Source organism: Thamnophis sirtalis, unplaced genomic scaffold (assembly GCF_051295495.1).
Source record: "Thamnophis sirtalis isolate CommonGarterSnake01/CBP01778 unplaced genomic scaffold, rThaSir2_p1.2 scaffold_3, whole genome shotgun sequence".
Taxonomy (NCBI): Eukaryota; Metazoa; Chordata; class Lepidosauria; order Squamata; family Natricidae; genus Thamnophis; species Thamnophis sirtalis.
The window spans coordinates 102,688,376-102,712,833 of record NW_028261383.1 but is presented as its reverse complement, the minus strand read 5'-3'; the positions used below and the strand labels follow the sequence as shown (position 1 = coordinate 102,712,833).

Below are 24,458 nucleotides of genomic sequence, written 5' to 3'. Positions count from 1 at the left end.
GATAGATAGATACTATTAGCTTTTTAATAACAATCTCCTTGAAATATGAAAAAAATTGTGAGAAAGAAATTTGTTTTCAGATTGAGCATTAAGCTGCTACAATTTGCAAATGATTGTTTACTTAATTACTTTTAGATATGGTTTAATGTGGTTTTTATATATAAAAAAGCATTGCTATTTTATAGGTTGACATTTTAAACCATATTTTTTATTGTATACTCCTGAAATCTTCCTAGTGGGATGTAAAAAGTATTGTAAATAAATGAATGAATTATGTATTCTAACGGGGCATACGTGCCTTCTAATTGTATTCTATTAGTATCTGTTGGCTGGGTTTAAATAATATTTTCCTGCTCTGTTGGCCGCCTGTGGTTCTTAGAATTACAGATGACTGGTTAGGAAGTCCAAACCATCTGGAACTCCAATATACTATATTGGCGAAAACTGGTGTAAGAAAACTGTAAGGTTCTCTAGGACAGTGGTCCCCAACCTTTTTATCGCTGCGGACCAGTCAGCCTTTGATAATTTTACCGTGGCCCGCTGAGCGCGCGCAGGGGCACGCGGGGCTCTCTTCCCTGGAGCCTTTGCACACGGCCCAGGAGCCTTTGCGCTGCAGCCTGGTCCTTCGCCTCCCCCCCACGAGAAAGCCGGTCCGGAGAAAGCCAGTCCCCGCGCCTTTCACTCCCACACGCGCCACCTCCGAGCATCACAGCCCCACCAGCCCTGCATAGAGCGAGTGAGCAGCTCAAGGTCACCTCCGGACAGCGGCAGTGGCCCCTTCCAGAAAAACCTGCAGCAAAGGCACCAGTTAACCACCACCTGCTTACCAGGGTTGGCTGCCTCGGGCACTTGGGCAAAAGTGGCCCCGAGGAGGCGGACGCGCACAGCTGACGCGCGTCTTTCCGAGCTCCACAAAAAAACCCAACGGCCCCCTTTCGGTGCGGGCTGGAAGCCAGGCGGGAAGTTCCCGTTCTCTTACCTGGGCTGTGACGACTATTGGGGAAGTGTGCAGCGCCTCAGAAGTAAAGCTGCCGCCGCTGACACCGTTCCTTGGAAGCGACGGAGCGGCTGAGGCAGGAAGGTGCGCGGCGGTGGCAGCTGTTCAGCCAGCCGCCTCACAGGAGAAGAGCCGCTCTTGGGTTTCGCAGGGGGCGGCGGTGGCGGCGGTACCAGCAGCGCCCGGGGATTCCACCAGCGCGTGCGCGGACCTTTGGGCAGCTGTTCAGCCAGCCGCCTCGCAGGAGAAGAGCCGCTCTTGGGTTTCGCAGGGGGCGGCGGTGGCGGCGGTACCAGCAGCGCCCGGGGATTCCACCAGCGCGCGCGCGGACCTTTGGGCAGCTGTTCATGTCCCCCGGCCGCTGCGCGGCCCGGTGCCAGGTACTCCACGGCCCGGCACCGGTCCGCGGACCGGGGGTTGGGGACCACTGCTCTAGGAGAACTGGGTATATCTGCAATGCACTTACAATGGTTCCATTTGCGATTTCCATTTCATTATACTGACAAATTGATACAAACGTTATTTTGCTTTTCACTGATTAATTCCATATTATTTTGGGGTATGCATCTAAAAGTTTGGTGTACTCTGTGTCCTGTTACTATTATGTATATCTGAAAGAACTGTCTAATAGTTTTCCCAGAGGGCTATTTTGGAAATAACTTGTAATGGAGAGAAAAATATCCCACTTCCATCCTCAAAGCCAAATATTTCCCAGAAGATCCAAGTTTCTAAAATTTTCAGTTATCATAGATATGAATAAAATAACTCTGTCTTTGAACATTTATATGTGAATGCCCTTCTGCCTTTTCCCAGTCTGGTGCCTTCCCAATGTGTTTGAGTTTCAACATTGGAAAAGGCCCATTTATATGATTGCTGTGAAAAGTATATTCATATACAATTGACTAGGAATTGTTATCACCTTAAAGTTTGCAGAAGAGTGAGTTTCTAATAAACAACTAATAACTTTGTTCTTTCTTTATGTTATTTATCACAGGCAAAATTCTCTTCCGCCGAAGCCACATCCGTGATGTTGCTATTAAACGTCTTATACCCATTGATGAGTATTGTAAGGTATGGATATCTTTTATTAGTTTGATCAGGGCACCACTTTTAACATATGGCTCCTTATTATGCACAATCATCATTATTGGTTCATATTTATACATTTTCATGTGATCTGGAATGTCACTGCTTCAGCGGTTGTGTACATCTGGTCAGAAGGTATTACCAATAGTAGGAGATTACTTTATAAAGACTTGGAATTGAGAGGAGGGAGAGACACATCTGTTTTTACCCCCAAAATCCAACTACTACTTGTACGGTCATCTATGAGAGAGATGGGCAGTTGAAAAGTTTTATAAGTGTGTGTGTGTGTGTATGTGTGTGTGTGTCCGTCCCAGAATTCCAAACTGTCCAGATAATCAAAATTGTAGGCCATTTCAGTTAGTATAGAGATAAATCAAAGAGTTGTATTTGTTTGTTTCAGGAATACTACAGCTTTATAGAATGTCTACGTAAATGTTAAATAATTGTGTATTTTCTCTCATTAGATCCTTTGGGCCTTTGTAATGCATAATGAAAATGCTGATTTATTATTAATATATCATTAGATTCATTCGGTATTTGAAATTCGCTATTAAAGGCTGAATTATGGTGAATACATTGTCCTTAGAACCGTATCAGTAAGTAGATGACATAATGATTCTATTAATGCCAAGCCAATAAAATTCTAATTTGCCTCATTTATTACTCAATCACTTATCATCAAACTTATTCCTCGATAGATCTTAGCTGAAAGATGAAGGCAACTTCCCTTCTCAGCTAGAGAAAAGTTACTTCCATTAGATTGCTCTATTTTCCCACTGCTGAAAGTAATTCACATTATATCCTTCAAATAATTGCATTTATAATACAGTTACTTCTCATTTACAGGGGTCCCAAATCTATTTGGGTGATGGACACATTTGAAATTTTGATTGTCTAAAATTATTGTCTGGAATGCACATGGATGTGTGTGAATGAATGTCTGTCTTGCTTATTATAATCTCTGTTTCATGGGAAGACAAATTATAGAGGTATAAAGGTACATAATTTGCCTGAGATTATGGATATGCATATGTATATCTCAGTCTAAAAAGGTTTGGTACTTAATGCAAGGTAAATCTGGTCCTTATTTCAGGTAAGAAATTTCCACTGTATACAATTCTAAAGGGAAACAAAGCAAGAAAGGAAGTTTGAAGTTTGTGTGCCATCAAGTTGGTGTTAGCTTTTAGTGACCTCATAGATTTTTTGCATAATGATTTGCCCCTAATCTGGTACTTCAGGTTTTCCAGTGGTGAAAAACAAATGTAGTTGGCACGTATTTTGAACTTCGAAAAAAGGAGCAAATTTTAGTATAAATAGGGTAATGATTAATCATTTACCTGAACCGGGAGGATCTTACAACAGTCACTCATGCCCTCATGACCTCAAGACTGGACTACTGCAATGCGCTCTACATGGGGCAGCCCTTGAAGAGTGTTCGGAGACTCCAGCGGGTCCAGAATGCAGCCGCGCGAGCCATTGTGGGTGCACTCCGGTACACCCACGTTACACCTATCCTCCGCGAGCTGCACTGGCTACCTATTGGTCTCCGGATACGCTTCAGGGTGCTAGTTATTACTTATAAAACCCTACATGGTATTGGACCTGGGTACTTGAGAGACCGCCTTCTGCCGATTACCTCCCACAGACCCATTCGATCCCACAGATTAGGCCTCCTCCGTATTCCATCTGCCAGCCAATGTCGGCTGGCGACTAATCGGAGGAGGGCCTTCTCTGTGGCTGCCCCGGCCCTTTGGAACGAGCTCCCCATGGAGATTCGGACCCTCTCCACCCTTCAGGCCTTCCGGACAGCTGTGAAGACCTGGCTGTCCCAGCAAGCCTGGGGTTGAGTTCCCCCCCCCTACTCGAATCTGCTGTGTCTGTTGTGCTTTTAAACCGTTTGTATTGTCTGATTGTCTTTGTCTTACTTTTTGTAATTTCACCTCCCTTGGCTTTGTTCAGCCACCCTGAGTCCCTTCGGGGAATAGGGCGGCCTACAAATTGAATAAAATCCAAATCCAAATTCATTTATTTATTTATAAAATTTATAGCTGCCCATCTTATTTCAAGGCAACTCTTGTACTCCCCCCCCCAAAAAAAAACCAGTAAGAAAAGGAGCACAGATAGGTGGCATTTCCTAAAGAAGGAGAGACAAAATGCACAATTGCAAACAATTTCAGTGATGAAAAAAAAATGGAGGACCACAGAAGAAGCCACAATGGCCATGCAAAGGAAAAATCTGAACAGAAAAAGGACACATTTAGTAAAGGAAAAGAGGGCTGGATCAAGAAGGAAGAATACAGGGAACTGATCTAGAACTGTAGAGTGAAAGTTGGGAAAATGAAATATCCTGATGAGTCAGGTGAAATATTTAAGACTAAAAAGGCTGTTTCAAATGTCTTCAAAACTAATTGAAAAGGATCTGTATATAAAGAAAAACCAGAGCTAGACAATTATGCCGAAGCTGTTCTACCATAAACTTATGAACAATAGGATGATTGTTCATAAGGGGGGCAAGAGAAAAGCTTGAGCATGGTAGAAACCTGTTCAGGGATACTTCTTTGGAAAAATAAATCTGTAGGATCAGATGAATTGTAGTTTTGCATTCTGAATAAAGTGGTATAGTCAAACTCTTATGCATTTAGCTTTGAGAAATCCTGAAGGACTGATGAAGTGCCAGATGACCGGAAGAAAGCAAGTAGATATTCCTTTTTTCAAAAGGAGAACAAAGGGAGATTCACAAAGTATAGATCTGTCCATCACTCAGGCTGGGGGATCAAATTTTATACCCCTCAGAGAGGGTTCGCAACTTGGGAGTCCTCCTAGATCCACAGCTATCATTTGACCACCACCTGACGGCTGTGACTAGGGGGGCATTCGCCCAGGTTCGCCTGGTGCGCCAGTTGCGACCCTACCTGAACCGGGAGGCATTCACAACAGTCACTCGGGCCCTTGTGACCTCTAGGCTGGAATACTGCAATGTGCTCTACATGGGGCTGCCCTTGAAGAGCATCCGGCGACTTCAGATAGTACAGAATGCGGCCGCGCGAGTGATTGTGGGTGCACCTCGGTTCACCCACATAACACCTATCCTCCGCGAGCTGCGCTGGCTACCTGTCGATCTCCGGATGCGCTTCAAGGTGCTATTAGTCACCCATAAAGCCCTGCATGGTAGTGGATCCGGATACTTGAGAGACCGCCTCCTGCCAATTACCTCCCTGCGACCAATTAGATCTCACCGATTGGGCCTCCTCCGTATTCCATCGGCCAGCCAATGCCGGCTGGCAACTACAAGGAGGAGGGCCTTCTCGGTAGTAGCCCCGACCCTTTGGAACGAACTCCCTGTGGAGATTCGTACCCTCACCACCGTCCAGGCCTTCCGCACAGCCTTGAAGAACTGGCTAGCCCGTCAGGCCTGGGGACAAGGATAGTTGCCCCTCCCGAATGATGAATGTATGTTGCTTATTACTTTTATTATATGTGTCTATGTCATTGTTGTATTTCCCCTCCCTGATTTTATGTGAGCCGCCCTGAGTCCCCTCAGGGAAAAGGGCGGCCTACAAATGTTAATAAAATCTAAAAAAAATCTAAAATCTGTCAAATCTGACATCAATACCTGGGAGGATTGTAGAGCAGACCATAAAGAGATCGGAGTGTAAGTGTCTTCACTACAATGCAGTATTTACCTGTGGTAAAGAACTAATCTTTCCAGATTAACCTTATCTCATGTATTGATTGGGTGCCTTTGATAGATGGTGCTAATGCTATTCACCTAATGTATGTTGACTTCAGCAATGCCTTGATGAAGTACGATGTCTAATGGGATGTTAATTCACAATCTGATTTTGTATGCTCTAGGGATAGAGATAACTTTCAAGGGAAATTATTGCTGGCTTGAAAATCATAGTTGACTTGCTCCCTATCACATTGGAGAATGCTATCTATCTCCTCAAGGTGCAGTCCTAGGTTTTCAACTGTTTTAATATTTTTATTACTGATCTGGATGCACGGAAGGAATGCTTATAGTTTTGCAAGTGGCACAAAATTGAATGGGTTTGCAAATTCCTCTAGGATCTTGATGGGCTAGAGAAATGGCCTGAACTTTTTTTAAATGAAATTTAATGAATACAAAATTCTTGAAAAATAAAAACAAAAACATGGCTATTGGATGGGAGATATGTGAATTGGATTACTTTCAATCAACCAATCAATCAGAATAGATCTGGAAGGCACCTTGGAAGTCTTCTAGTCCAACCCCCTGCTCAAGCAGGAGACCTTATACTATTTCAGACATGTGACTGTCCACCCTCTTCTTAAAAATCTCCAGTGATGAAACACCCACAACTTCTGAAGTTTCTCCTTAATTCCAGATCGCTGCTCTTCTTGATTAGATTCCAACCATTGTTTCTTGTCCTGCCTTCTGGTGCTTTGTTGCCATTCCTTTTTGTTGCCACCTCTCAACTACTGGAATACTGCTATCTTGTCCCCACTAGTCCTTCTTTTCTCAAGACTAGTCAAAGCCAATTCCTGCAACCATTCTTCATATGTTTTAGTCCCCAGGCCTTTAATCATCTTAATTGCTCTTCTTTGCACCTTTTCCAAAGTCTCAACATGTAATGTAGTGACCAAAACTAGATGCAGTATTCCATGTATGGCCTTACTAAGGCTTTGTAAAATGGTACTCTTACTTCACTTGATTTTGTTTTATCCCTCTATTTATATAACCAAGGATTGTATTAGTTTTTTTGGCTGCTGCCACACACTGCTGGCTCATATTTAAGTGATGGTCTAGTAGGACTCTTAAGTCCCTCTCACAGTTATTTTTTTTGAGCCAGGTTTTCCCTAATCTGCACTTGTACCTTTAATTTATTCTGCTTAAGTGTAAAACCTTGCTTTTCTCCACATTCAATTTCATTTTGTTGAATAGGACCCATTGTTCAAGTCTGTCAAGATCTATTTGGATCCTGAGCTTGTCTTCTGGGGTGTTGGCTATTACTGCCAGTTTAGTGTCATCCGCAAATTTGATGAGTTCCCCTTCTATTGTGTCATCTAAGTCAGTTATGAAGATATTAAAGAGTACTGGGCCTAAGATGGAATATTGTGGTACCCCATTGCTTACTTCTCTCCATCTAGATGTAGTACCATTAAAGATGACTCATTGAGTATGGTTTGTCAGCCAGTTACAAATCCATCTGGTGGTGATGCTGTCTATCCCACATTTTTCTAGCTTACCAAGAAGTAAGTTATGGTCTACTTTGTTGCATGCCTTGCTGATGTCTAAGTATACTATGTCCACAGCATTTCACTGGTCTAATAATTTAGCCACTTTGTCAAAGAATGAAATAAGATAGGTTTGGCATGATCTGTTTTTAACAAATCCATTCTGGCTTGTAGTTATACTGTAACTTTGTTTCTAGATGTTCACAGATATGTTTTTTGGTTATCCTTTCCAGTATCTTGCCAGGTATTGATGTTAGGCTGATTGGTCTGTAGTTTCCTGGGTGTGTTTCTGTAGTTTCCTGGATCTGTTTTTGAAAATGAACTCGAAAAAATAGTTGATTGCACACTGAACACAATTCCACAATATGATATGGCTGCAGAAAATTCAGATCTGTTTCAGTTTTCATCAACAGTAATATCATTTACAAAACCCATGAAGAAATCATCCTGGCTTTTTTTAATCATTTGTATGTTTGTAGTATGTTTGCTACATAATTTGCTTTCATGGCCCCAAGTAAATTGCATTTTATTTAATATGTTTCTAAAATATTTGCTGCTTTTGGGAAAATTCACGGAGGGGAGACAAAGGATATATGCAAAATTGAACCAGCTTCTAAACAACAATTCCAGGTCTTAACATTAAATATACCAAATACACTTAGCGTAATTGTAATTGTTAGATAGGCCATTCTAGCATTCTTTTTTTAGTTGGTGAGTCTCATAAACTCTGCACTGCCTTCCAACTAATGGTACATACTGTATGCATTTGGTGACTAGGGGGAGTAGGTTGAAAAATGCTATGAAACCAGTATGTAAGCAATTCCAGTTTCTCCCAGTATAAGTACTACTTCAGCAGTAGTAATATCCTTGGTTTAGTGCTTTCTCTCATGAGAGACAGGAGGAAAATCTTTCCATATAAGTAAAAAACAAAATAAAACATGGAAATTGCTGTGGTTGTGAATATTTACCAATGTTGCTGAATGCTGCAAGACTTAAGATTAACCACGTCCTTTTGACAAGCTGTATAAGCAACTATCACTTCTCCTATTTTATTTTCTTGAGAGAAAAAAAAGGGGGAGGGAGTATTGTTTCCAAGGATAATCTTGTAATATTTTCATGAAAATAAAGAAATTATTTCAATAATGTAGTATCATAGCCCCCAAACCCAAGAATAAATAGCCTTTGCATAGGAACAGGAGATTTAATAGAAATAGAATAGAAAAGTTAGGCATCCTTTAAGTTTTAAAAGAAAAAAGTTAAGCTTCCTCAGAATGACATTATGGAATGCTTTTGACCATTGGGCGGGAACACCTACATGAAAAGCAGGTTTACCATCATTTTGGTAGTGGCTGACCCCAAATGCTAAGCAGAATATAGGATTACAAAGTTTGAAGAAAACTGGAGGTCTTCTAGTCCAACCCTCCTGCTCAAGTATACCATTCCAAACAAATAGCTATTCAATCTCTTCCTAAAATCTTCCAGTGATGGAGCACCCACAACTTCTAGAGGGAAACCATTCCATTGATTAATTGCTGTCACTGTCAGGAAATTTCTCCTTAGTTCAAAGTTTCATCTCTCCTTGATAAGTTACTTCTTTTTATTGAGAGAGAAAGAGAAAAATAAATAAACAATCAAATTCCAGGTTTAAAATTCCTAATAACCCAATGATGTCTAAATAAATTAGGTTTTATGCAGTGCTGGGTCTGTTTTATTTTACAGTGAAAGAGATTTGTTGGTTGGTTAAAAATGTTTACATGAATTTTAGTCAATTTATAATTCTTATAGTTATGTAAATTTTTTAAATTAACCATTTTAAAGAGCAATTAAAAACCATTTATGAGCGACGGTGGCACAGTGGTTAGAGTGCAGTACTGCAGGCTACTTCAGCTGCAGTTTGGCAGTTCAAATCTCACTAGCTCAAGGTTGTCTCAGCCTTCCCTCTTCCCAATGTGGGTAAAATGAGGATCCAGATTGTTGGGGGCAATATGCTGACTCTGTAAACCGCTTAGAGAGGGCTGTAAAATACGGTGAAGTGGTATGTAAGTCTAAGTGCTATTGGTATTGCTATTTCCTTTCAAGTAGATTAATCTTCCCTTTTTGTTTCTTAAAGATATCCTTATCTGGTATTGCTCTACGTAAAAAAATATCAGTATATGCCTGAATGTATTATTCATATTGGGAAAGTTAAAAGTGAATTTAAAGGAATAGATTTAGTTTTCTCAACTTAGTACTCTCTAGAACTGTTGTGAGTCTGTTTCTAGCCTTAACTGAGTAGGAATTCTCCAAATTGGTTCCCAAACATATCTGAAAAGCATGAGATTATGGCTAGCTAATACAGATCCCTTAGTAATTAGTAGTTGACCTCCTCCAATAGTGACTTTATGAATGAATGAATGAATGAATGAATGAATGAATGAATGAATGAATGAACGTATGTATGTATGTATGTATGTATGTATGTATGTATGTATGTATGTATGTATGTATTGTGTCACAACTCCTGGTATGCCCAAATATGGGAGGGAGCATACTGCTTCCCTTTTCTGTCTATCGGCTCACTCTGGGAGCCATCCAGGCAGAAAGCCATTTTTTTATGTTGCCTTGTTACATTTGTGTTGCAATTGTGCTGATAAATAATATGTAATACAGCCCAGGTTCGATTCTCAGTAAGGGTATGGCTAGCTGATGAGAGCTAAATAGCTTGAAATAGATTTATACTAGTCTCCCTTTATTTATTTATCAGCACAATTGCTATACACATACACACACACATACACACACACATACACACACACATACATACATACATACACTTTAGCTTGAAAAGTCTTGGATCTTTGGCAGGATAACAGGTGTAGAAAGATAACATAGATATCTTGTGTTAGACAAATGCCTGCATTTACAGTTTAGCAGAAACTTGTAGAGAATCATGAAGGACTAGAGGAAAAAAGAAAAAAAAACTATTGCATAAGCAAAGTGGGCTGAAACATTCCTTAACTGCTGGGAAGGAAGATAGTTTTCAGAGGAGACTCAGGCAGGGTCCTCTTTGATTCACTGGGATGTATGAGGGAGCGGATGTAAAGCATATTCAGGGTTGCAAGATCCTGTTACTATAACCTATCTCAGTTAACTACAGTTCTAATTAACTCTAGTCCTGTGGAGTCTGTTTCCTGATTTGCTCGAGTTCCCTGAGCAGTAGCCAACTAACAATGTTTCCAACTTCTTAGAGGGGCTACTTCATTTTTTTCTGTTTGATTCACATAGAGCAGGAGTATCAAACTCAGGTTGTCACATTGCCGTCAGGTGACGTATCACAACTTTTTCCCGCTTTGCTAAACTGGGGGTCAGCATGGACATCACGTGATGCATCCGGCCCATGGGCCACGAGTTTGACACCCCTGATGTAGAGCATCTGTCCTTTTTTAAAAAAAAACCCTTTTCCTTCAATGTAATTTTTAGAGTACTAGTTGGGGAGAAAAATACATGTTTGCTTTTATTCATGAAAAAAATAGGTGATGATATGAGCTAATTGACTCAGATCTATGACTATAACATGCTATTTTGAAAGCTAAATTTAATTTTTATGGAAGAAAATAAGAGACTGAGAAGAATTGAGCAGAATTGTTATTTTCTACATTGGAGTTCTGGAGTGTTCCAGCTAGTAATTAAGCCATTTGAAGTAGATCCATGAAAGTTAAAGAAAATCTGGATTATGTGAAAAAATTAAGACAGCGTAGTCATTTAAAACTAAAATTAAACTTTGTGTTCCTTTTTACTAATTAGATTCTCTGTTTCTCTTCTGTAACATTTACAGAAAATATTTATGGCATTTTCAAAGCCTGAGAAGCTGTGAAGTCTCTCTCTGCTTTCAGCAAGTGGTTATTCACACTGCAAACAGTGGCTTTATATTATGCTGTGGTTTGTTGATGAAGTCGTAATAGAATTTACGCATTAAACAATAGTCCATGCTTTACATAGTACGTATATAGGTTTTCAACAATGTCAAAACAAGCAAGACACAAAATTGAACCCTTTGCCTTTAAACAAACCACTTTCTCTCATTCTCTCTCCTAATCACTCATCTACACAATTCTGTTGACAATTAAAGTGATCTGTAAAAGAGATTAATAAGATGGTAGAAAAGAGTTTAATTTCTACCAAGAAGATGTATATAAACACATTTGAGGACTCCTGAACATAATGGAAAAGTTAATGTTACCAATTGCAGATCTTCTTTAAAATCTCTTTAAAATTCTAATTTTGTAAAAATGTCATGGGCATCTATCCACAACATGATAAGCAATAATAATGATAAATCTTAACAGATGGGCAAACTGATGAATTAAAAGATAAGTAATTTGCCCAGGAACTCAAATATATGGCAAAGGCCTAAGTATTAGGATCAAGACTTGTAGTTGAAACCATAGTTCAACTTTGAACCTATAATTCTCAATCAACTTTTTTTTTTTCAAATCATTGTTTCTACTGCATACATAAACTTTTTTTTTCTCTTCAATTGTTCCCATCAATGTTCTGGCTTTATTCTATTCAGTCTATAACTGTATATTTTTTATTGCTATCTCTAAACCTTCAATTTTTACCAGGCAGTAGAAATGCGGTCCATACTATCTGTTTTTCATTAAAATGTCCATTCATAAAGCTGACAGTCAGTCTTTGATGCATTTCCAAGTGCCTACTATTTTGATTAAATACAATGTTTGTATAAATCACAGGTGTGTTTGTTTTTCAGGCTCTGATCCAGCTGCCACCATACATCTCTCAGTGTGATGAGGTTCTTCGGTTTTTTGAGACAAGGCCAGAGGACCTAAATCCTCCTAAAGAGTAAGTTATTGTAAATAGGTTATAGTTTTGTCTGTGTCTGTGTGTGTGTATGAGAGAGAGAGAGAGTAAATTGAGAGAGGGAATGAGAACACACAGATTTTTATCCGTGAAAAATGAAATGTAAAAATGAATGTCAGACCTATCCATTGTATGTAGAAAATAGACATTTTGCAATAATATTTTATTAACAAAAATAAATACAGTAGTACTTTGGTATTTAACTGAATATCAAATTCATTGAAACTCATTGGATTTGGTACTCAATGCATTTTAACATGAAAATTTTGTCCTGGTATTTATTGTTTGTTACTCTATACACAAGCTAAAACTCAATGCTGTTGGCTGCATTGTGACTCACCTCATTGTTCCTTATGGGAAAATTTGTTTGGTATTCATCATTTTCGATACTCATCACGCCTCCTGGAACTAATTAACGATGAATCCCAAGATACCACTGTACAAGAGTTTAAAATAAATTAGCTTAGACAAACCTGAAATCTATTTTTTTAAAACCAAAACAGTTGTATTTCTGACATCTGTCCATTGCACACAAAATGTTACCTATCATCTTCATAAAGATAACAGAGGGTGATAACTTTTTGTATATGTTGATATCAGGGGATTCTAGAAGGGATAGTGGAGTTTCAAATGTTAAGCTTACTGAAGATGATACGTGTTTGTTCATGTTGTCACCTGGAGCTGAACCCAAGTTGACTGCATCTATCTAATTGCTTTGGAGTCTGGTCTCATGTATTTATAAGCCAGGTTTTACTACTATGAAAGAGGCTTGCTAAGTTTTAACTGAAACCTTTGATTACCTCTTTGGGGAATTAAGTAGCAATTGTGTTTTAGAATATGCAGGCTGATGTATTCGCAGAAAGAGTGCTATTTCTGGCAGAGAGAGAAGTAATCTTGGAATTGTAGAACCACTGAGTGATTACCTACATTCCATTTTTTTGGTAAGCAAAAACAGAAAGGATGGGAGAGCTGTAGATCTGATAATCATATTCTTGTAATGATAAGAGTAAAGAAGGGAATTAGAATTGTTTTAAGACCCAAGTTGTTATATTTTATCTGATCTTTCAAAAGATGTAAACACTCTGTAGCAACCAAATTCAATAGATAACCTTTGTAGACAATAACCTGACCTTTCTCCAACTGTAACACAAAGTGATGGAAGGAGGATAGAGTGTGATAGGCAGACAACGGAAAGGGAAGATTGTGAGGTTCTTGGTGCTCTGTGAGGTTGTTTTCTTGCAGAGGTTTCATTACCAACTAGTGATAATGTTATCTTTAACGAAACCTCTGCAAGACAACAACCAAGCTCAGAGAGCACCAAAAACCTCACAATTCAAACCTGAGCTACAAATATTCTCTTTGTATTTGAAGCTGTCGAGTTGGCTTGTTAGTATGTTCTCTGTCACTTTACAGCTGTCAAAATTCACTCAATGGAGTGGCTGTGGAGCATATCTTAAGTCTGCATTTCAGTATTAAGGTTTTTTGTTTTGTTTTTGATAAAACAGTGCTACAGTATTTTTTGTGAGTTTACCACTGCTGCTGACAAGATCTAAATCACTACTTCAGAGGAAAGGATACATTATTTCTCCCACCAGTTTTTGTATCCTATGTCTCAACCATTTCACACTTAGAAGTAAAATGCCAGTTACTTGTTTTCTCACTTATTCTTTTTTGGTCACTTTAGCATCTCATTTAAACCTGCCATTCATGGTGCTTTATGCTGTTCCAATAGCAATGAATTTTGGAATTGCTTACTTTTCCATTAATGAAAATGGGCATATATCAGTGAGTTATAAAGTTATAAACTTCAGCAGTAGGAAAATATATTACCATGTCTAATTGTATACAACTGTTTTATATTTAAAAAAAACAACAACCAAGAGCAAAAAGCATTTTCTTGCTATTAATTTCTTGAGTAACTTATATTGACAAACAGCAAACACATGTGTGTGTTTTCCTTGCAAAACAAGGATATTTGCAGTCCATTCTCTGCCTATCCTTGCCTGATGCAACATTTGCCTTGTGACTATCAGCTGCCTGTGGCTTGTTAACCATTTTGAGCATAAATATAACCCATTCACCATCATCTGTATGGAATGCACAGTTATGCAAAGATATTGTGCAAATTGATGTTGAGAAATACTTTACTGGATAGATTAGAAGAGTTGTTATTCTCCGTATCTTAGCACAGATCCTTCCAACACCCATGTCGTTTACAAAGAATTGTTTTCAATCAGCTAGATTTTCTTTCTGCATCTGTCTTTGAAAACTTTATATTTCTGTCTTCTTTCATCCTTTTTCATATTGTTTGCTTAGCCAATTTGTTTCTCTTCAGCCATTTGATTGAATTGGTGCAAAATCCCAGACCTATTAACTATGCTTCTTTCTTTTGTCAACTGGGTTTTTCCCCTTTAGCTTCCTTTCCTTCTGTCAATTCATCAGCTAATGCATTGAAAGACACAAAGAGAAACACAGGCTTGTTGAATAGTATAGAGACACTTATATGGCTGCTTTTAGAATAGAACCATTTTTTTTTTGCCTTATCAAAGGAGGAGTGGAATAATAGAAAGAGATTGTTTCATAGGTGCTGAGGCTTTACGTTTTCTGAAATTCAGTTTTGCTGCTGTAGGAGAGAACCTTGAATGGGCTTTCCCCTCCCTCCCTTCGTACCTCCCTATAGAACTGAGCTGAGCCACAGTTGTTAATAAAATTGTTGAATTTTCTGTATCTACCTATACAGGTAAATGTGTGCTTTCTTCGTTACTTTCACTTCTTGATTTCTAGTATTTGTGAATCTACATCTTTTCTAGACTGAATCTTTGACCTTGCTGAATTACTCTTCTACTCTGTTCTCCAATGCCATTTGGACTGTATGTATGGTAACATTGGTTTGGGAGATATTGGAAACACCAATAACATGTATATGGATAACACTAACCTGAAAGCCTAAAAACATAAAGGGTCTGCAGACTGTAATAATAAAAGTCAAGAAGCGCAGCGAAAAAATAGGGCTATGATTAATTATAAAAAAGACCAAATTAATGATTGTTGGTACAACCAGCCTGAGAACTGTCAATGGAGGCATTGAAGTAACAGATATTATCTGCCTTTTGAATTAACCATCAACACTAAAGGAACAAGTAATCAAGTAATATACCATAGACTAACACTTGGTAAAGCAGCCATGAAGCCCTGGGAAAATATATTCAAATATTGTGTCTATATCTACAAAGATCAGAATCGTGTAAGCCATGATATTCTTTGGAATTCTCTGTAGAAGTGAAAATTGGACTTTGAGAAAGCAAGATGAGAAGAGTACTGATACTTTGAAACTCTGGTTTTGGAGAAGACTCTTGGGAATACCATGGACAGCCAAGAAAACAAACAAATGAATCATTGAACAAGTCAACCTGGACTTTTCACTTGAAATACCAATGGCCAAGCTCAAATTATCCCTCTTTGGATCCATTATGCAAAGACGTAGCTCTCAGGAGAAACTCTAATGCTGGGAAAGATAGAAGGAAAGAAGAAGATGATCAGCAGCTAGGTAGATAGACCTAACTATAGTGACAATATGTATACCATTGACCTGAAGGAAAGGTTAAAGGCAGATCATCATGGAGAAAATCTATCTGTGTGATTAGTAAGAGTTGATAGCAACTTGAGAGTACATAATTAGTCATGTCCAGTCTATTGCACTGCTATTGAAGTACCCTTAAATGGGAACACAACCTCAAAATATTGTATTAGAGTATTTGTAATAGTTTCTTTTCTAATTAGCTTCCCACACATAATTGCCATGCTGAATTGATCAAGATGTTGCCTTGGAAACTTTTTCACCTGGGCTCCTGCTTCTTTCTTTAATGACCTGGATGGTTTGATGGGCTACAATGTGATTTCTTTCCCTGTTCTAATGCAATACTTTTATGTAAGAGGCATGTAAGGAATTACATGTAGTCCTTGCCTATTGACTACTTCTTCAACGACTATTCAAAATTGTTACATTGCTGAACAAGTGGTACTTATTACCGGTCCTCAAAATTCCTGTAGCATCCCGGAGGTCATGTGATTTCAATTCAGGTGCCTGGCAACCTGCTCACATTCAGCATCACGTGATCACTGGTGGCAATTTTCCCCGCCAGTTTCCCACAAGCAAAGTCAGTGGGAAAAGTCACAAGCTGTTCTGGCAAGTTCTCCCAGCCTTGTGTATACTTTCCATTTCTTGGTCTTCCTGTGCTTGTGCACAGACTGCATGAGGCCTCCTAAGCTATCTGCAAGCTCATGCATGGTCTGCAAAGGCCCTTCTCAACCTCCCCCCCAAAGCACTTCCCCCCTTGTGGCATCCCTGGACTCTTAATTGGGACATGCTTCTCATTTAATGACCCATGCAGTTTAGAGTTATGACAGAAACCAGAACTGCCAAGATTGTTGTTACTTTACTAAGCAATGAGATCCTTTCTCAATTGTCATAATTTGAAGACTGCCTGTGCATTGTAGCTTCCTAGGCACCAATGTGAACATCCACTCTTTAGAAAGCAGTAGAACTGTAAGATGTGTTTATAAAAGTATCACAGCATTTCAGAAAGACCTGATATGTCTTATTCCAGAATGCCAAGCATGGAATAATACATTTAAATTACAGGAAAGTAGACACTAATTGAAACTTGGAGGGGGGGTGTCCTAACAAAGCAGCTGGATAGTCGAACCAATTGCCCTGAGAGATGGCAGCCTCCCCTTCATAGCTGAGTTCAAGCAGAGGCTAAACAGACATATTTTTGGGACACCTCAATTTGGATCCCTGCACTGAGCAGAAGAGATGGACTTAACAGCCTCTTCTTTCTCTGTGGTTCTTTGCAGTCTGTCTTTCCTTTGTTTAAGAGGCTTTCCCTCTCATGTTAAGAAACAGAGGTTGCATCAGACAGGACACAAAGAGGTTGCTGAGTCAAAGGATTCATTCAGCTACTAAGAGTCCTCAGCTGAAAGCCTGGAGCTTTCATTGGGCAAGTGCTAAGTGGTGATTAAAACAATCTGCTCTGCTCAACCAGAGAGAAGTAACAGACAGAACAGATTAGTTTCCTTGCTGACTCCTTGTTCATTCCAGGAACATTTCTTGCAGGCATCCATTTATCATAATAATCTATGCCTAGCAACATTAGAAAGGGCAGAGCCATTCCCCTTAAAAGGAATGCTATAAATATGGTGCACTTTGATTTGTACTGTAGAGCAGGGGGAGGAAGATGGAGATGGGGATTTTTTAATCTGCAACTTCATCTTTTTTGAGTGGGAAACAGAACTGTGATGGTAAATGCCTTAGAGACATTTTTTTGTGGCTCCTTATCTTCAGATCTGTAGGATTACTGACTGGGAGGAACATAATGTTTATATTTTATTTACCCAGCAGCAGGAGTCTTTGGTATGGGAGTTCAGAATGTTAATCTTAGTGTTTAAACTCATAAAAAATATGCAAAGATTTTCTTTCCTATTTATTACTTAAGAATCAACCATTTGCAGTACCTGGCTCAAAGGTCCCAACAAATGATAGAATTTCAGGAAAGAGATTTGAAGCATGACCACGCTATCTAACTTGGTACAATGAACAGACGCCCTCAGGGCCATGTTACAAATAACTTCTCCACCTATTATTCAAGGCTTTTAAGGTAGCACTTTGAATTGTACCTGGAAAGAGACTGAAAGCCAGTGCAGTTTGTGCAACAGCTGGCTACCTTGGGCAAAATGTGGAGCACCTAGAAACACAGAGGGCACTGAATTCTAGAGTAGTAACTTCCAGGTAGTCTTCAAGGCAGTTACATGTAGAGCACATTGCAAGAGTCTGGTTAGGGAGTAACTAAGACATGAGTGACTGTGAGCAAAGCTCCTCAATCTAGGAATAGGCACATTTGATCCATGAGATGAATTTATACGAAAGTTATTCTAGCCATAAGTGCTACTAGGTTCTCAAATGGGAACCACAGGTAAAGACTATCCTTATATCACCAGCTGTCTGGGGAAGTGCCACCCCATCAAGAGTCAAAGGTGACAACTCAATGCACTCTTGAGGGGGAAGCAAAAACTCCCTCTGGTTTGCTAAGGTTGAGTCACAATCAGCTCCTCCTCATTCAGGCCCTTACTGTGTACGCACACTGCATTAAATGATCTGGAGTGTAGATGTATAGCTAAGTATCATCTGTCTATTGATGATACCACATTCCATGCTGCAGCTTCATTTAGATACTAAATAGGAGAGATGAGAAGATTGAGGTACCTAACATAATATAAGCCTAGGGCCCAACATCAACTGAAGCTGGCCACCAAGGAAGGAGGAGAACCACTGTAAAACACTTTCTCCTACTTCCAATTGCCAGAGGATACCTGGTCCTGAAGGATACCATATTAAATGCCACCAAGAAATCCAGGATGGCCAAGATGGGCACACCAAGCCCTCCAGAAGTTATTCATAAATTGCAACCAATGCCATTTAAGTGCTATAACTCAGCATGAACTCTGAAAAGGATCTAGATAATCCATTTCATAAAGGATCCGAGTTGGGCACCTACCACTCTCTCTACAAACCTCCCTAAAAAAGGGAAGATCAGAGATTGGACTAAAGGGTAGCCTGTTGAGAAGGGCGTATACCATCACCTCCTTCATTATTGCCTGCAAAGAGGCATTAATTGCTGCTTGGGCCCAACCACATGCAATTTCTTGGGAGGTTTTAACCATCCAGGAGCAGCATGGTCCAGAATACAGGTGGCAAAACAAACAGCAACAAGGATCTTGTATGCTATTTCAGGATTGACCAGTTCAAACTTCCTTTAGATAACCCAGCCAAGACATGCCTTGTTCACTTCCAGAATCCAACTCAAATTGAAATCAAGTAATTTTGTCTGATATATCCTAGTTGGAAGTTGGGGTTGTCATTCAGTAGGTGCCAATATGTGGGAAATTAACTTTGGAGCATCTTAAAATTACTTAGACCCAGAGGAAAGAAGCCAGATATAATTTCATCCGTATCAATCACACACTGTTCTGAAATGTCAGTGAACAGCGGGATGTATTTGGCGGGTGCTTCCAAATGGAACGTGTCCTGCTCTATTAACCAGAAGGCATTCTGTGCTGTGCCATTTTTTAAAATATACTTTTAATTATAGGAAAGAAAGTGGAAAAAGTGCTGAGCAAGTACAGGGAAGTTTTGAATGAGGGATCCTTTCCATTGCCCATGAAATTCCATGCATATGTCAAGGCAAAAACACAAGTAAGATGCATTGCCTCTTAATGCTATGAAGTGAGCTGATATGAGCACTTCCTCTCTTCCCCCAGGACGTCAGTCACAGAAATACAAAGAAAGGAACCATGTTGCACTCTATATAAAAAGGTCATTTCATCTAAACAGTTTACAAGTCAAAGAGAGAAGAGATGAGAAAAAAAAACTCTATTTGAATTGGTTGTTATTTAACTCAACCTTTTCTAAATGGGATTAAAAAGGCACATGCAGCTTTATTCTATTTTTGCCTGACCCAGAAACATTTCACTCTTATCTGTGGGAAAGAGATAGGCATCCTCTAAACGAGGATCTTGACAAAAATGAAGAGCGGTGCCATCCAGCACTCAAAGTCTTGTTAACTGTGTTTTTATATTAATTTCTATTTTGGTACATGTTGGGAGCTCAAAGCACAGTTTACCAGGCCGTGGTTTTATTTAAATTCAACATGTGAGGACCTAACCTGTAAGTCAGCTGTAGCAATGTCTTCATGGATTGGATAATCCCTTTCACCCAGGGTACTCACCACTGTTTCTACATTCCTCCCTCCACTGCGAAAACCCAGTGAAGTCTGATGCAGGTCCTGAAGCAAAGGAATCTTTTAAATCCTTTTACTTGCCATCCTGCTTCTCAAATTCCTTCGCTTATATCTTTGAGCCATGTCGGAGTAGATTTTCTACCTGTTTTCTTTGGAGAAGGAGGCATTTTAAATAATGTAAACTGTGCCTTTATATTAACTTCTCTTTTGCTGTTCAGTAAAAATCCAAGAGCCTAGTTTAGAATAGAATAGAATAGAATAGAATAGAACAACAGAGTTGGAAGGGACCTTGGAGTTCTTGTAGTCCAGGAAACCCTATACCATTTCAGACAAATGAGTGTCCAATCTCTTCTTTAAAACTTCCAGTGTTGGAAAATTCACAACTTCTGGAGGCAAGTAGTTCTCCAGGCAGACAATTTTATTTACTCCTTGTTGCTTGTATTTGGATGCCACCTCATCAGAGGGGAACGATAGTTCTCACCAGGCTTCAATATATCCCTTGAAACCAGTCATCTTTACTTTTGTCAGGTTCAGTACTGTATTGCTGAAAATAACCAATTAGCTCTCTCTAGCTGATCAATAGGAGTTGGGACATTGGTGAAGAAAAGTAAAGCTAATAGAGAAAGGACTAAAGAAGATAGGATGAGATCCAACTCTATTCTGTTTTAGATAAACTGTCAGAAGAACACTTGGCTTAGTCTGCAAAACCAGCTATACAAGAAGGCCAGGGGCAGAATTGATCCAAAAGTAGTGCAAAGTGTGTGAAGCAGGGGGGTTGCAACATTCATTTATTTAAACTTGGATTACTTATTTAGAGCATGACCCTGAAAGGAAAAGCCATCTCAAGCCTAGATTTATCCATAGGTTTGTAAATGTCTTCTATCAAGAACAAAAGAAACCATCCACATTATCTTTGTTTTCATTGCCTTGCTCCTTTGTCTTCTGGTAAATCTTGTACTCCTTCTTTCTTGGGAAAGACCATAAAGGAGAAATCTATCCAGGAAGACCTTTTGACTTTGGGATTTGCTCAAATGCACAAGAAAGTCTTACCAATTTTTTCAGCAGTCATTCTGTGGCTGTGAAAACCAATTGGTTGGAGTATCAGTGATTCATTCTCTATGCCTCTCGGTTTACAATAAAAATGTTCCGCAAGACGAAATGAGCAAACATTTTTCTTCAGGTTCTAGGGACAGACCTTCTGCTCACACTACAAATCTGAAAGGACCTGATCTCCTCCTCATCATTTAGTCTCCCTTACCTCCAGCAATATCCTGAATCTGCCGAACATGCTTCCTCCTTGCTTATCTGTAGTTGTCTTCTGAAAACTTCAGGATTCTTCAGATCTGCGGCTATACTTCAATAGAACACAAGGGCTACAAATGGATCTAGATTTGAAGACAGTTTTTTTCCTATCAATGGGGATAAGTTGGAGAGACAAGCTTAGTTACAGGCAGGACTGATAAATGCAGCAACCGACCCACTTCTTTAGTTGTTTGGTGGCTCCGAGCATATCCAGAAAATCAGATGAATGTAGAGGAAATATTCTTAAAAAGAGACTCAAGTGAGTTGTCTGTTCTATTCCTGCATTTCATATTTTTTTCTGATTCTTAACATTGTATCAGAAAACAAAGTGGCTTAATAAGAGAAGGTTTGCCTGATGTAACTCTTGTAGGTTGTATGTTCCAAGTTCAGGACCGATACTGATCCCATCTTTGCCACAAAAGAATCACTTTTCTCCCCTTGAGAAATGTTCTCTAAACATTCTAAGGTTCTTAGAAGCCCAACGCTGATACCAGGATTTTCAATATGAGTTTGATAGTTTCCTGTTACATTAGCCAAGCTTGGCCAGAATAATGAAGTAACAGAGCAACTGTTTTTGTTTTGAGCTTCACTTTGTTATGACCAAATTCTCTCTCTCTCTCTCTCTCTCTCTCTCTCTCCCTCTCTCTCTCCCTCCCTCCCTCTCTTTCTGTGCGTGTTTGTAGCCTACTGAGATGTTGGTTTTGTTTCAAGGTTTTTCTAATTTTGGCAAAACCTTCCTACTATTGTTATTTTCTTATGAAAACCAAACAGAACAAAGCATTAACTAGTATACTACATCCCCTTTCAGACAAAAGTGAAACAAAACACTTTAGATAGTTCTTAAAACACCCAAATCCTTGTAGTGCATTGGGGGTGTTTCTTCTGATTTTAGCCTTTCTCCATTATCTTTCAGCGCTCATATAACACATGGCTTCCTTTAGTTGCTGGGGGCACTGGATGGAGAGAGGAAGCTGCTCTGTGAAGTTTGCTAATGTTTTACCTGTTGCCTTGTATCTTGTTGAAAGTCTGAGAAACAAAAACAAGTAAACAAACAACCTGCCTCCCTTTACCTACTTGTAAATGTAGTGGAGAAAGACATTTTACATGTAATATGTTTAATAAGCTAGATCAAAAGGCAACAGATATATTAAACCAAAAGCTCTTATGCAGGAGTCCCCAACTCCTGGTCTTCAGCCCATTGGGAACCGGACTGCACAGGGTTGGGCAAGTGTTCAAACCTCCATTTGTGCTTATGTGGGATTAGGTTGTGCACACAAAACCATCCCCTCTCCCTGCCACCACTGCCCACTGCTGCCACTGCCACTCTACAAAGCTGGAAAGGTTGGGGACCACTGCTGTCCTGGAGAATCTTTTTGGTGTAATGGTTAAGGCATCAGACTAGATGTAGGAGACCATGAGTTCTAGTCCTGCCTTAGGCACAAAACCAGCTAGGGAATCTTTCTGAGCTTTAGGGAGTAGGAAATGATAAAGTACTTCCAAAAACCTTGCCAAAAAAACCCCTTCGGAGACATGTCCAGGCAATCGTCCGGAGTCAAAACTGACTCAAAGGAACAAAAATAATCAGTAACGCTCTTATGATCCTCCTTGTTTCTATATTTGGGATCTGGACCAGTGGTGTGTTTCAATTTTTTTTAGAACTTCTTCTACAGGTGTGGCCTGCTTTTTGGGAGTGGCTTGCCAGCCATGTGACTTGCCAGCCATGTGACTGAGTGGGGGGTGGCTTGGCAGTCGTGTGACTGAGTAGGAGTGGCCAACTTGTAAAATGTGGTGAAACTCACTTAACAACGCTCTTGCTTAGCAACCAAAATGTTGGCTCAGAAACTCTGGCATTTGAAGCATGCAAGTCTTAAAGCTGCCAAGTTACAAAACCCTTGCACCCCTAACCCTTTAGAAGAAAACCCAGAGGTATTCAAACTTGGCAGCTTTAAGACTTGTGGACTTCAACTCCCAGAATTCCTCCTTTCGCTCTTCATCTTGATGTGAGAGGGAGCTGGAACCGGTTCTAAATGGCACTGTAGATTTGTGGAACCTCTTCTATAGAAGAGGTTAGAACTGGCAGGAACCCACCCCTGATCTGGACCATGATAACCTGGGATGAAACAAAACTGGGTTTAGGATTTTTTTTAAAAAAAATGTTAAGGTGTTTCCCTCTCTTTTTCACTAGTTTTGCGTGTTGTGTTTTCCTCACCTCTAGGCTCTGTCAGATGAATCATTTTGGTCCAATACAAAAGCAAAGAAGGTCTTTCAGGTCCAACGACCAAATTGTGTATTTCCACCATAAAGCACAACAAAATAAACATTTTGTTGAAAGCAAATTGGCTACACTCAGAAAAACACATTCCTTCCTAATCCATCATCTCTAACATGAGAGCCAAGGTGGCGCAGTGGTTAAATGCAGCACTGCAGGCTACTTCAGCTGACTGCAGTTCAGCAGTTCGGCTGTTCAAATCCCACCAGGCTCAAGGTTGACTCAGCCTTCCATCCTTCCAAGGTGGGTAAAATGAGGACCCGGATTGTTGTTGGGGGCAATATGCTGAGTCTGTAAACCGCTTAGAGAGGGCTGAAAGCCCTATGAAGTGGTATATAAGTCTAACTATTGCTATTGCTATGTCTCCCTCCCCCCCAATTAACTGAAAACTCTAACTAAAGGCCACGTAGTAGTCAATAAAGCACCAGTAAATATCCTTTTTTTGTTTTCTTAACCTTACCATTGTCTATCCTACATTGGCTTCAGCCCCACACCCTTCTCTGAAACCCTTGTATTATTTGGCATTTTTCTGCCTAGTGATGGCTGTGCTCTTCTTTCTAGATCTACAGCAGAACTTTGCTTGGGTAAGAAATTAGTGCAATGGCTCAGTAATTTGCATAATTCTCTTGCTTGTCTCTTTTATATTCAATACTGTATAAGCATCTGTTTTTATCCGGTCCCCATGCCACAGTCTTGTTCCTTGTTTGTTGACAGACAGCTGTTAACATCTTAACTGGCTCATCTCCTGCAGTTTTAAATATAGGTATGCATATATAATTATGCAAAGTCAGCATACAGCATCCATTTTCAACATCCGGAGGAAGCGGTTGCCGGAATTAAAAAAAAAAAACATTCCTAGCAGCTATAAAGTAAAATATACTATGTGAAAAGTATTGGTATAAATGCATTCTGTAGAGCTGGATGTTATTTT

The 24,458-nt window shown here is 39.7% G+C and overlaps 1 protein-coding gene across 6 annotated transcripts in view; it reads left to right on the top strand.

The window, feature by feature from the left end:
- The window catches only part of SH3PXD2B (SH3 and PX domains 2B), a 135,916-nt gene that overhangs the window by 72,799 nt on the left and 38,659 nt on the right, over window positions 1-24,458 (top strand). For 5 of the 6 annotated variants that reach the window (XM_087709620.1, XM_087709619.1, XM_087709624.1 and 2 more), the window contains exons 4-5: window positions 1,992-2,068; window positions 12,051-12,142. In XM_087709620.1, the coding sequence (XP_087565746.1) occupies window positions 1,992-2,068; window positions 12,051-12,142 (169 nt within the window). Of the gene's footprint in view, window positions 1-1,991; window positions 2,069-7,213; window positions 7,319-12,050; window positions 12,143-24,458 lie in introns of all 6 variants that reach the window. The other variant, XM_087709626.1, reaches the window with a different exon arrangement.